This window comes from Bactrocera neohumeralis, chromosome 2 (genome assembly GCF_024586455.1).
Source record: "Bactrocera neohumeralis isolate Rockhampton chromosome 2, APGP_CSIRO_Bneo_wtdbg2-racon-allhic-juicebox.fasta_v2, whole genome shotgun sequence".
NCBI classification, from domain to species: Eukaryota; Metazoa; Arthropoda; class Insecta; order Diptera; family Tephritidae; genus Bactrocera; species Bactrocera neohumeralis.
The window spans coordinates 73,723,899-73,739,196 of NC_065919.1; the positions used below are offsets into that span (position 1 = coordinate 73,723,899).

The 15,298-nt window shown below is 34.8% G+C and overlaps 1 protein-coding gene across 1 annotated transcript in view; it reads right to left on the bottom strand.

Moving 5' to 3' along the window:
• Positions 1–15,298, bottom strand: part of LOC126763714 (uncharacterized) — a 78,772-nt gene extending 63,474 nt beyond the window's left edge. The window contains 2 exon segments of the mRNA XM_050481496.1: positions 15,035–15,119; positions 15,222–15,298. Coding sequence (XP_050337453.1) covers positions 15,035–15,119; positions 15,222–15,298 — 162 coding nt within the window.

Consider the following 15,298-nt stretch of genomic DNA (forward strand, 5'->3'; position numbering starts at 1 on the left):
AACATGTCTTCATTACAATAACGACGTCGTATGTACATAATTGTAACCTGCCACAATCTCGCTCCACCATGCATGCAATAAAAAAATTTGCTTAATTCGAATTGCTTCCATCAAAAAGTCATTAAGTTACTATTAATAAATTGAACATACTTGTATGTATATATCGTCACCTAAAGTGCAAAATAACGTAACAACATTTTGGAAAATTCACAGGGTAAGGAGTGAAACACGTTATAAAATGGAACATGAGTGAGACAAGATTTAAATATTGGTTAAAACTGGGTTATACCTAATAATATAAAATGTTGGACTATGTACTTATGTGTATGAAATTGGAATTAGTGGATCGTAATCAATGACACACTCAATTTCGAATTTTTTGATGATACGTTATTTTGCATTTTATGTAGGTGACGATGTGTAGTTATGATTGAAAACTCAATGAACATAAGCGATTTATGCATTCGAGTGCTGCTACAATGATATTATTGTGTTGTTAATGCTACATATAGGGTGTGGTAGAATAGTATGTATGTACATTACTAATAAACAGATTTAATGCAACTTTGTTCAATTTGTATCATATAAATGTGTAATTTAAATTGCCAACTTGATGTAGGAACCTTATATATGTATATTTATAGATTATGTACATAGATTTTTAAAAATATAACAAACATTATCATTAAGCCCTCTTCTTACTCGCAAGCTTCTTCTCACTCTTCTCAAAAAATTTAAATTTGAATTATTTTATTACAAGATTTAAATCCTTTTTCTTCTTTTTTCGTTCCAAAATAAACAGGACATAAAAGCAGAACAAATGGTTTTTTCGGCAAAATCAATTTAGTTTATTCAAATAGTCTCCTTCTGCTTGAATACAGCTTTTTGCACGGTCCAAAAGCATGTCGAGCGAGTGTTTTAGCTCGTTGGCCGGTATGGCCGCCAGTATGTCGGTGCAAGCCTTTTGAATGGCCTCTACGTCTGCATAATGCTTTCCTTTCATGGGCAAATGCATTTTTCCGAAAAGGAAGAAGTCGCACGGTGCCATATCAGGTGAATACGGGGAGTGGTTAATGGTTAAAATGTGATTTTTGGTCAAATAATCGTCCTTCGAATGTTGGATTATGAGCAATTTTTGGTCGTCAGTCAATTTGTGCGGAACAAACCTTGCACACACCTTTCGTAAGCCCAAATGTTCGGTCAAAATGCGATAAATCGATGTTTTGGAGATGTTCAATTCCATTTCCATGAATTTCAAAGATGATTTCGGCTGATTTTTGATGAATTCACGCACAGTTTCGATGGAGTTTGCGGTGATCACGGATTTTGATTTTCGCACAAGTTGATCGTCATTTATGTCCTCACACCACTTTGAAAACGTTGAAACCAATCGTGCATTCTGCCATGGGATAGGCAATAATGGCCATAAACTTTGGAACGCTTGTATACCTTTATTGCTATTTCTTTTTGATTATGCCAGTCTCTTTTATACCAGCAATGTTATCGTTTCGCTATTATCCAAAGTTGAAAAAATTTACTTAATTTATATACCCGTTAGATCTACATTCATTCAGCTCTGCACAACACCAGCCATTCCTTACATGTATGCTATACTTTTTTAACCATGAAAGCGTGTGTGGTTTTTGACACTTTAAACTACTTGTAATAATGTTGTTAAACACATTTATAAGAAAAAAGCACGCCAATGTTTTGAAAAATTATCAAAATAAAGTAATATGATAGTTTGCAACGATAGTCTACCCGCCCAACCAGTTTTGGATTTTTCTTATATCAAGAGCTGGCAAAAAAAGAATAATAATAATTTGTTTAACAGATTAAATTGGTGACCGCACTTCTACTCACCTAAATTTTAGTTTGACATTTTAAATATTACAATTAATATGCGGAGATTTTGAATTAACAAGTCGTTATGGCAGCTATTACACCGTGTAACTGCACTTTAAAATCCTTGTTTGCAATAAATTTACCGTTTTTAGTGGCTAACATGTTTTATAAGGCTATAAAATTATACATACGTATGTATGTTTATATAAAGTATTAGAGCGTTGGCCAACATTATAATATTAAGAGAGTTAGATGTAATTTTCTTTAACTAAAATTTATTTTTTCTACTTTTATCTTTTAATAGTTTTGACATTTTTTTGATGTAACAAACTGTTAAAGTCTAACAAATTAAATACGCTGTTCGTAAAGCTCGAGAAAAGTTGGAACGATTTTTGAAAAACATACATATCGGTAAAGCGCTTGAATGGATTACTCATACTTTGGGTACTTAGTTACTATATTTAAGGGACAATCCTAGTGTCAAATTTAAATAATATATTTTATTTTATTTTTTGCATATTTCGGATTTTTATAGCTTTAATAATTAACTAAAATAATATTTCAAATAATTCTTGGAACTTTTTAGAATGACAGGCGTAGCGCGCCTAGTTCAATCAGCTCTAACACTTTAACCTTAAATGAGTTTTTTTCGAACAGCACATTAACTGTAATGTTATGGAGACAAATTATCCGAACACTATGCATACATAATCCATATATCTCCAGTCTTACCAGTTTTTGATCTGATTAAAAATCGAGATTTGGCAGGCCGGAAACGAACGTCAATTTTAGAAAGAAGAGAGTTTTGATTTTAAGTTTTATCCGCCGAGAAGGTTCGTTTCAGCGTCGTCGAAGATCGCGTATAACTCAAAACGTATTGCTCATTATAAACTATAAAAATAAAAAAAAAGGTGAAAATTTATTAGAAATACGAAAAGACTTTTTCGACTACCCAATATTATAGAAAAGAGTTGCCACATATCAAAAAAAGCAAAACTCAAAATTTGAAATAATTTACTTATGGTACTCTGTTCAATATTATTTGCTGACATTTGAAGCACATTTAAATTTCCTTAAGTGCGAAAAAATTAAAGTTTGTGGCAAAGTGCACTAAATACAGCAATTAATTGCATAATTGCCAAGTGCACTTGCAATCTCATTCAGTTGAAGTATTATAATATTTAGCATATGAATAAATAAACATTGACCACAACCGAGTCCGTAATGATAAACAATTAAAAACAAAATTGTTATGCTTTAAGCAGTATTTATTATTCTGATATTTAATAATTCTAAGATGATTATTTTTAGTGCTTGTATGCAATAAATTGTATGCCAGAAGGTGTTTATAAATATGCAGTTATTATTAAAAATATGCGCCAGTAATTAGCGTTTCATATGCCCCTAGCGATGATCGAAATTGCCATATTGGTGTTGACATTCCGAAGTTTTTACACGCTTGTCAGATTTGGATCAATATGGCTTGTGCACAGCTTGCATCAATTACCTGAATGTTGCACAGCTGTAAAATCCGTTTAATTGCAGAAATCCCGTTTGATTGGACGAACTAATAAATTATGAGGCAATGAATTATGCATTTTAAGTATTAAGATATCATATTTAGAGAATTCTTTATAGGCACGGAAGTGAAATCGATCAACCGTAAAGAATTTGTGTGACATACCGAATTTCTTTACGCTCGCTGTATAATTAGCACCTCCATATTGAAAGTTGAAACCATTTAAATTATTATTTTAGATTGTTCGGTGTAAAACTGGCAAAATTTGAAATAAAAACGTAAAAAAGTTGCCTGAAAACGACTTCATAATTCATAAGGCACCCAAATTTCTTCGCTTTTGAATGTATTCGGTAACTTTTTATCGATTTAAAATGAGTGCTTGAGTGACTCCCAAAGGTTCTGACTGCACTTCTCCTCATATTCTACATACAATCATTCACAATTTTGTCCATTCTATCTCCTTCAAAGTAAACCCCTCCGGCTGCAATACACTTATGCCAACGAATTTTCCAGTCATCATAGCACTTGTAAAAATCCTACGCCGTGATGGCCATCAAAAGCGGCGAATAAATTCGGTCACAACCGTACTCTTTTCAGCTTTCAAAATATTCATCACAATGCTAAGCTGAGCTGACGATTTTCAATCACCACATCCTTCACTTTTTTAATATTTTTATCAGTTGAAGATGTGAAAGGTCGTCGAGAACGGTGCGTGTCTTCAACGATCATTCGACCGTTTTGAAGATTTTGTATCACTCGGAGGCTTGTGTTGTAATACTTGTCCAACATTCAGAACGATTCCCCACAAGAAATTTGGTTAGAAATTCAAAATTTGAGACGAATTCTTTGTTCGATATTTTTAACCATTGTAAAAATCGCAACGCGCTACTGAGGTGTGCCGACTTAAGCAACCGCTGTAAAGAAACTGGTTGACAGATCGTGCTGATATTTGGCATAGTTATTAAACATATTTTTCTAAATATCATTTACAAGTGTATACTGAAATAATAAAGTCAAATTACAAAATTTTTGTATTAAATGAAACAGTTATTTTCAAAAGAATTATTCCTTAATTCAAATTACGAACATTTGGTATTAGCATGTTGGTCACGAATATAATTAGTTAGGTTACTAAGTCTAACTTAGCTGAGCATCAAGCATTACTTGATCAATTTAGCGGTTAAGGTTTTCTCACATGAATGTATCTTTACCTTTGCTATTAATTTATTCGCGTCATTCAAAGTATGATTCAATGAATCGATATACTTTTTTCAGCTCTTTAAAATACATGTTACTCTTCATCGAAAACAATAGAACAATGGATATCTAGTTAATCTGGATTTAATTTGTATAAGAAAAATTAAAACAATGCAATTACAATTAAGTGCAATGGTAGAAAAACTGATTAATTGGCACATAAGTAAAGCGCTTAGCAGTTATGCAAGTTATGTAACTCATTTCATTATAATAGTTAAACACATACATATATATGTACTTAAGCATTGAAGCTGGTGATTGCCACCACACAGTTCGTTAGGTGGCAATCAATCACTCATTCAGTTTTTGAATATTGAGAATTCCTCACTGGGCAACATCTATTTGCCACTAGAAATGATAGATCTAAAAGCAACTAAGTAAGTTTTATTACAGGCGAATAATTGCATACAAATATATATACACATATATGTGTGTATGTATTATGCAATGCAACGAACGACAAGGCCGGTGGTGTGCTGCCACAGCATTCACCTGATGTGTGAACACTTAAAATGTAATTGATTTAAATTCGAAAATTACTTGGGGAATCATTAAGTGTATTTATATAGTTTAGTTTTATTATCCATAAATGCTCAGATATAAATGTATATACATATACATATGTAATTGTGGATTTTCCCAGGCTGTGAAGCTGCGCATCTCATATTTATAATATGATCTTTTTTTATTGAATGAAACATAATAACAACTAAAATCTCAATATGGAAATATGTTTGCGTGTAAACCTTAACACACAATTAAAATGAGATTCTAATTTCTACATATATACATACACATATGTATGTATATAAATAGTAATATCTCATAACTATACTAAATGGCCCGCAGTCGCCTTTGCAAAAATACCAAGAACTATTTCCCTTTGTTCACTACTAACCACTATACCTAAATTAGATGTAACTATGCATGTAACTAGAATCACATCAGGTGCATGTAATTAACCGTAAGATAATTAAAAGTCTACATAACTTGCAATTACTTAAATAACATTGTTTTATTCACAGACATATTTGCAAATAAAATTAATCTTATTCATTAATTTTACTTCAGGAATTCATAAATGATTTCTATAAAAATCAACCGTTTTTATGTGTTTAGATAACAGGCGAATCCTATTAGAGAAATATCTCCGTTTCTTATTAGATTTTGATTTTATTATTCACCACCAAAATACACCCTAATAGTAATCTTACCACTTTTCAATACAAGCTTTAGTAACGGGTGATCCAAGTAGAGGTACTTTTTTCGATAGCATTTTGAGTCGTGACAAGCTGTTATTTTTGTTCAGTATTGATAGGAAAGACTTACGCCTACACAACGTTAACAAATCGTTTGGCTTTATTACTAAAATTCACGTTCTGTAAAGAATGTGTTTCGCTCAACTTATGTTTAACATAATCGGCCTACTGAGCGTAGCGTTCGCAACACCATCACCCATCTTGTGTCCCAGCATTCATTACTGGATAATATTCGACCGAATAGACCACGTCCAGCACGCAGTGAAGAAAATAGTATAGCAGTCGTAGCTGAGATTTTACACGAAGACCGTCGAGAGTCGTTCGGACTGACGTATGAAACGACTTGCCGCATTTTACGTCGAAATCTTAAATTGAAATCAAGAACTGAAACCGCTCGACTTTCCCAAGCGAAATCGCTTCGCTCTTGAAAAGTTCCAAGAAAATCCGACGTTTCGAGCCAAATTTTGTTCAGCGATGAGACTCATTTCTGGCTCATTGGGCATGAACGTAACTGTTAAGGAGTCAGTAGGGTAATCTGGCCTGTTTTTTTGAAATTTTTTTTCATAGAAATTTGTAGTTTACAATAGAACTTTTTTCACATATCATGAGGTATATCGTGGAGGGTATAAACAATTATTTTCGGAATTTTTTAATAATATCTGTCGGAGAAATGGTGGGCGAATGAGATGCGTTTTTTTCACTGGCGGAACGATTTCTCATGTTTGGATGAAACAAAAAACCCAATTTGTTCTTTAAAAGTACGTGAATGGTTTTCGTCTCTACTTCTTCTTCTTCTTTATTGGCGTAGACACCGCTTACGCGATTATAGCCTAGTTAACAACAGCGCGCCAGTCGTTTCTTCTTTTCGCTACGTGGCGCCAATTGGATATTCCAAGCGAAGCCAGGTCTTTCTCCACTTAGTCCCTCCAACGGAGTGGAGGTCTTCCTCTGCTTACCCCGGCGGGTACTGCGTCGAATATTTTCAGAGCTGGAGTGTTTACGTCCATTCGGACAACATGACCCAGCCAGCGTAGCCGCTGTCTTTTAATTCGCTGAACTATGTCAATGTCGTCATATACCTCATACAGCTCATCGTTCCATCGAATGCGATATTCGCCGTGGCCAAAGCGCAAAGGACCATAAATATTTCGCAGAACTTTTCTCTCGAACAACAACAGTCCGAAGTAGCACCTGTTGGCAAGAGTTAGGTATCCTGCGTTGGATTTCCAGGCTGACATTGTTGGTGGTGTTATACTGGTTTTTGAAGATTATCTCTTTCCAATTTTCGTTCGAACATTTTGACTGGTAACTGGCGAATGGCACGCGTGATGTTTTGCTCCAAGCCCTGAATCCAAGCAGTATTGTCCGCATAGACTTTAGATTTTACATATTCCCACAGAAAGAAATTTAACGATGTGATATCACACGATCTTGGTGACCAATTGGCGGGCCCAAACCGTGAAATTATCTGCTCACTGTTCTCTCAATAAAGCCGTTATAATAGGGTGGGTAAAAATAAAACTATGCTTTTCGCTTGGTACTCTAGAAGTAGGTTCTTAAACACCTCTAGGTCCTCCGCCTTCAGTTTTCTATTTATGTCCTGAACAGCGTATATTGCTTGTAACACTCAAAAGGAAACTTCGGAGACCCTATGAAATATATATATTAAAGATCGGCGTGATCCTAATTTTCGGATAAATATAGGCTTCGGTTAGGTGTATATACAAAGAAAATTAAGACTTATGCGTATATATTAATATTCCTTGTGTGTAAATTTGGTAGAATGTCTTGAGCCATATTCTCGTACATATGAATATAATTAACAGGGCCCTTAAAGAAAAACAGTTTCAATCATATCCTTACTACTGGAATAGTTACTATAAAATTAGTGTTTGAACAACGAAAATATGTGTTATTTTTATGACAGATTAACATATGAAAATATTTTGACTTTAAAGCCATACAACCTGTCCTCGGATCATTAAACTATGTAGTAGCTGGTATAAATGAAAGATGCTCGCATATCAAAAAGATATCAATTGGCGAGCAGTTTAATCACTTGATGTAATATCAACACACTCTTTTATTTTGATTTTAACCTGATAACGTTGTTGTTGTTGTATCATATACATTTTTTTATAAGATAGCAAGACCCAAACATAGCAAGCAAATCGAAATATTATCAGAATCTTATTCAATATCGTTGCAACGTTTAAGTAATCGATTAACTAAGAGTTAGTAGTTAAATACTTATCAATAGGTTTATGATACAGTACTGAAAATATGCACACAAATGCAAATTTTTTCTAATCTAATTTTTAAATTTTTAATTTTTAAATATAAATTATAGATTTGTTGCTAAATAATACGGAACTTAGGTAATATAATTTAAAAAAAAAAATACTGGAGTACATAACTTTCAATTTCACCTAATTGAAAGTAATTTTGTATTTATATATAATGTTGGCACGCGTATTAAAAAATCCTTTATAAATGCTACTACTTGACACATACATATGTTTGTATATAGTATGTGTATAAATAACTTTAACATAACTTGCAGTACTTTGTTATATAATGTGCAATTAAATGATTCAAGTATAGCATTTATCATTTATTGTCTAAATATTTTCTATAAAATTCTAGTTTAAGATTTTCAACCGTACACAAACAACTGTAGGTATGTAAATATATATTTGTAAATATATATTTAAATCAAGCTTTACAATCTTGAAATGTGCCAAATTACAGTAATATCGCTGTGTTGAGCAGGAGATGATAGCAAATCGCGAAGAACTTTAAAACAAAAGGCATAATAATAGTCTAGTGTATTAAGTTTAATAACAGTAAGCCGCATCAACATATATATTACAATGTGACAAAAAAGTACCCGGAAATCGTACATAAAACACAAAATATTGAATTATTCATGAACATTTATTTTGTCGCCTTTAAAGTTAGCCCCACCATTTTTTGTGATGGCCTTATGCACCTTCAGCGAATTTTGTTTAAAGTTTGGTGAAAAATACACAGAGCCAAATCTGGTGAATCCGGTGGTTGATCGATGGTATTCATCGCGTTTTTGTATCCTCTTTTAAAACAACTTTCATACCCAAAATATCCACCAAAATCAGTCGAACGGACCTGCGAGAAATGTAGAGCTCTTTTGTATCTTTCTAATGCTTGCCTGACGATTTTCAAGCACCATATCCTTCACTATTTTAAAATTTTCGTCAGTTCACTTGAAATTCAAAATTTGAGGCGAATTCTTTGTTCGATATTTTTATCCACTGTAAAAATCGCAACGCACTACTGAGATGTACCGACGTAAGCAGCTGCTGTAAACAAACTGGTTGACAGATCGCGCTCATATTTGGCATAATAATTAATGACAGTCCTACCAACTTAGCAAAATACATTTCTTGAAATATCATTTCCCAGGAGAATTTAATTACAATTTCCGAATGCTTTTTCGTTCAAATGTATACAAATGTTTATAAATGTTGGTAAAGCCGAAAAGGCTCTGCGCGTTCGTATACTACATATACATACGCACAATATATTAACATTAAAGCCAACTTATCTGCATACCATTCAAGTTCACCGCAATTAAATGCCACAAAAATGAAGGTTCAACACCGCTGCCAATTGGCCGCGATCGCTATTATTATCGTTAGTTGAATGTGCGTTTACGAAAATTTCATGTACGATTTAAAATTTGTACGACAAACATACATATATACTATATATGTAAGTATAGTATATATTTGTTGGTTGTATATTTTCATGATATGAATTAACTTTTGTATTGTTCTACAGCAATGATTTGTAAATTCACATAATTGCTCATCTGGCTTGATGCTTCTTAGCACACAACCATAGGTAATTGTAGATCTGTTCTTAACTTGGTGTACATATGTGTGTGCATGTGTTTTGTATTGTTTGTTGCACATTTATACGCTAATCTGTGCAATCTGTGTAAGTATATGTAGCCTTTCGTCTGCCATTCCAATGGTTTGCATCATTCAATTGTATTACGATTTACTATAATTGCTTACAACATGAAGTACATTCATAAATTGCTTTGATCTAACGAAGGAATTGATTTTTTTTCTCAATTTTTATTGCGTTATAAATCGCTTTTGATAATCGCCTTTGTAGAATGCCGCGCATGCGTAAAATGTGGCAGCGACACTAGAAAGTTGTTAGATATTCGTCGCAAATGTACATATACATACTCGTAGACTCGTTTAAATTGGATGTTCTCGGTTTGTTATTGTGGTGGGCTCATTTTGCCACCTGCCAGCACTTACTTACACCTGTTAGCACTTGTATATTCAAAATGTAGTAAACTTAAAAAGTATGTTTCTTTTCATCAAAATTATATGAACAATATCAGACCGACTTTTTGTAAAACGTTGGCTATGCGTCAGCTGAAGAACCTATTTTTGGTAAATTTAGTTTCTTTACATAAGAGACCCGCTTTCTTAAGCAGTAACACTTTCTAGGTTGCATCTTACCAAATTTCCCAACTGTCAGACAATTGATATTGAGTGACCATGGCTTTGTTTATAAAAAAAAATAAAGAAAGGAATTTTGAGAGTTAAGGAGCACATCTAGTATGCCAACCTAGCAAAAAAGGCGATTTTTGGTGACAGCCCTAAAATAGGTCCTGCACTGCTGCAGTGATTCCGATCTCCTCCGTCGATGAAGCCTAAAAAAATTGGAATATATTCTGTGTACAATGGCTTACAGTCAATAATAAAAAATTATAAATCGACGGTGTTTTATAAAAAGTTGAATTTAACTAAAAATATTTGGCGTTTTTGGCCTGCAAAAAATTGGTTTTTGTATTGTTCAATAACTGTAAGAAATGAATGAAAACTGTCATTTGTCTCCGAGCAAATTACAAAAATGGTGTTTCGAGAAAAACGTGTTTAGAGAGACTGTTAGAGCTAATTGAACTGAGCGGCTCCATTTCAGAAGCTTTCATCTAAGCAATTATTTGAAATGTTGTTCTCTTTTTATTAATTTTAGTATATTATGATCGATATCGAAAAAATTGTGGTTTTCAAAATTTCAAATTTAATGTGATAATTGCGGTTGCTATTATTGAGTGTTATCCTAAAAAAAAGGAACAATAAATCAAAAAGAGAAGAGAAGATTTGAGGTATGCGTAAAGTGAAGTTGACTGAGATTGCACCGAGCCACAAATTATTCAAAATGCTTGGAATTGGTTCTGCATTGAACGTGGTGTTTGGATATGGTCCCCAGCCACTTGATCATATTCCCACACCTCAACAAAATTTCGAGATTAAACCAAAATATACATTTTTAAGGGAAAAACGCACTTCAAATTTAATGATGAATCTTTATTATCATTCGAAAGAACATTCTTTGGCATTTATTTTTCGAAGAATATTTTTTTCAAATATTGGCCGCGGCTACGACTCAGATGGTCCATTCGTTGAGTTCAATTTTTTCGAGTCATTCGAGCATTTCGACTGGTAACTGGCTAATGACACACGTGATGTTTTGCTCCAAGGCCTGAATCAAAGCGGGATCGTCCACATAGACTTTAGACTTTAAATATCCCCACAGAAAATAGTCTAACGTTGTGAGATCACACGATCTTGGTGACTAATTGACCAGCCCAGACGTGATATTATCTGCCCACCGAAATGTTCTCGCAATAAATGCATAGATTGATGCGATGTGTGGGAAGTGGCACCGTCTTGTTGAAACCAAATCACGAAATCACGAGCTTCAACTTCAGGCATCAAATAGTCGGTTATTATAGCGAAATTATGGTCGCCATTAAAGCATCAGTAGGGTACTCCTTCTCCAAAAACTTTTTTTTTTGCATTTTCTGTTCCCTTATACCCTTAGAATTAAGGTAGAAACCCACTTTACCATTGAAAGGTTTCGAAAAAGGCCCAAAAATAATAATACCGTCGACGTTCGGAGCGCTCGGAGTGCACACCTCAAACTTTAAACGCGTTTTTCTCATACACACACTTTTTTAAACTAGCGGGCATGATCCCGGTCGAACTACTCAGCCGATTTGCTTATTTTTTTTTTTTTTTAATGTTCACAAAACACCTGGCTATCGTTCCTACTAGATACATTATTTTATAATTTATTGACAATGTTATTAGAAAATTTATGTAAACAAACATGGAAATTGAGAAGCAAAGTCCTCTCTCGACGAACAAAAACCAAACTCTATAAGCCACTCATAATTCCCGTCCTGCTATATGGTGCAGAGGCCTCAACGATGACAACAACTGATGAGTCGACATTGCGAGTTTTCAATAGAAAAGTTCTGCGAAAGATTTATGGTCCTTTGCGCATTGGCCACGGCCAATATCACATTCGATGGAACGATGAACGGTATGAGGTATATGACGACATTGACCTAGTTCAGCGAATTAAAAGACAGCGGCTACGCTGGCTAGGTCATGTTGTCCGAATGGACGAAAACACTTCAGCTCTGAAAGTATTCGATGCAGTACCCGCCGGGGGTAAGCAGAGGAAGAGGAAGACCTCCACTCCGTAGGAGGGGCTAAGTGGAGAATTTGGAAGTAATTTTTTTGGAAAAGTGGGCGTGGCCCCGCCCCTACTAAGTTGTTTATACATATCTCAGAAACTACTATAGCTTTGTCAACCAAACTCTATAGAGTCGTTTCCTTCAGGCATTTCCATATACAGGTCAAAAATGGAAGAAATCGAATAATAACCACGTCCACCTCCCATACAAAGGTTATGTTGAAAATCACTAAAAGTGCGTTAACCGACTAACAAAAAACGTCAGAAACACTCAATTTTACGGAAAAAATGGCAGAAGGAAGCTGCATCCAGGCTTTTTTTCAAATTGAAAATGGGCGTGGCGTCGCCCACTTATGGACCAAAAACCATATCTCAGGAACTACTTGACCGATTTCAATGAAATTCGATATATAATATTTTCTTAACACCCTGATGACATGTACGAAATATGGGTGAAATCGGTTCACAACCACGCCTTCTTCCAATATAACGCTATTTTGAATTCCATCTGATGCCTTCTCTGTATAATACATATATACATTAGGAAATGAAAATTCAATTCAATACTCAAAGTACACAAATTGATCTAATCTAATTAATTTTACAGCAAAATAAAAAATATGTAAATGACGGATAATGAAATCTCGATTATCACTTTATCATGCGAGAGTATAAAATGTTCGGTGACACCCGAACTTAGCCCTTCCTTACTTGTTTTTGTTTAAAAAAGTAGGGAACCTGGAAACGGACTACACTTTATATACATACATACATTGTGTATTCTCTGTCTATACTATGCTTGAGTTGATTGAGAAATAATATCACTAAGTATATCGCGAGGTGCAGACTTTTTTAAGCATTCGTCTGATCACCTGAGTAATTAAAAAAAGACCAAGGAGGGAGAAGGAGGTGAAGTGTTAGAATAACACCAAGGTGTGTCAAATTCAACAAAAGCTAACTTGAGGTAAGCTTCACTTGTAACCAGTTACCAATACTAATTAATGGCTACTATAAAAATAATTCCCGAAGAAACTCAAATGTTCAGACATTTCAAGTCTTACGGTTTAGAACTGCTACGTAAGTTATTCATGATAACAAAATGAAATTGTATACGAAAGTAGTATACTACCACAAATATAAATATATCTAGATATAATACTAAACGGCTAGCTAAGCAAAATGTATTCAACCATCAATAGTTAATTTAAATAACAACAAAAATATGCGTCATCATGATGTTATTATGAATTGATTCCCCGGCTTTTTTGTGGTTTTTTCAAATATGCATACTCACGCATACATACATACATGTACGTGCGAACATACTCACTATCAAAACGATTTGCAAAGAAATGCCACTTGGGATTTCCAAAGTTTTTAGTTTAAGTTTTAACAGCAATTACAAATAATAAGTTCGCTCGAATTCCCTGGTAATGCGACCATAATGGGTGCCGATCAGTGTATGTATGTGCGTATGGAGCACATAATGCTCAGTAAAAGTGCATAGATATTGATGTTTGTAAGTGTGAATATAATGCGGTCACAATTAAACGTTTTGCGCTTATATTATTGATGTCGTTATATACCATATACATATATAAATATCATTAAAGATATAAAGTTTAATTAACATGCATGCGTCGCCTGTTCTCCATAATCGTCACACACAAGCCTCTTTTTGACGTCGAACACTCGTAAAATGACTGTCGTCAGGTGGTTTTTTACAGACATAATTTCATACACATATATGTAGTAAGTGTATTTTTACATTTATATGTCAACAAGCACACATTCCTACACACATTATTGTAAATTCTTATTTTAACCTTTTGATTGCGCCGAACTTCTTGCGAGCCAGTTACAAATTAACCACAAAACCAGTCATTTAAAAATGTGCCATTTGTAGTTGCATTTGTACGAGTTGTGTGTTAGGCTTCCTGTTTAAACATTTCCGAAACAAACTTGAACTCAGAGCGCAGCACAAGTTGAAACGAATATGCCCACTTTTCGCGCGCTGCTGCCACCACGCACCGCAATGTTGCCCTGACAAATGTTCAAGTAATCGATTCGAGTGTGTGGTGCTAATTCGGTACCTACACCCGTAAGTGGTAGCTGGCGTATAAACCTGCTTTGCTGCGAAACTCCTCGTGCTGACTTACTCACCTACCGAACTTCGATGTACGGTTAAAGTATGTATGTACATATGTTCGTGGGGTTTGCGTACGTACATACGTCACGGATTGAGTAAACGCCTGCTCACAACAGAGGAAATCCACAATTAATGTTGATGCTTGAAACAACAACAACAACAACAGCTTACGACGAAGAAGTGCCCGTAAGCGCAGCTTTAAAGCGTTGCGCTGTGCAAGCGGTTGTTGAAAAATAAAATAAAATAATATTCAGAGAACAACCAACAACTACAATGCACCAGCTCGTAAATTGAGAGCCACGCAAGTGTTAGTTTTGCTCTCTTAGTAACGCTTGCTGCCACAATGGCTCCCAGCAGCAACTAAATTTTGTTGATTGACGATTTGTCCGTTGTTTTTCTTTACGATTCGCGATCACACACAGGCACACATACATACACATGAGCCCCACAAATTACTGAAGCAGCTGCTGCTGTGCTTTGTTCGGCGATCCATTCTTCATCCTCACGAGCTGCCTCTGCAGCTGCTGCTGTGACTGTTGCTCTTTTTGTAGTTTAGTGTTTTTTTTTTTTTTTTGGTTTTCGTTGGATTTGTGCGGCGGGCGGTAGTTGGCTGCTGCTGGTGCTGGCTGGCTGGCTGGCTCACAATTGACGGCTCTTATGCATTCTAGCGTCTGCGTTCGCGTCTGTCTCTGTGCCAGTGTCTGTGTCCGCTGTGGCCAT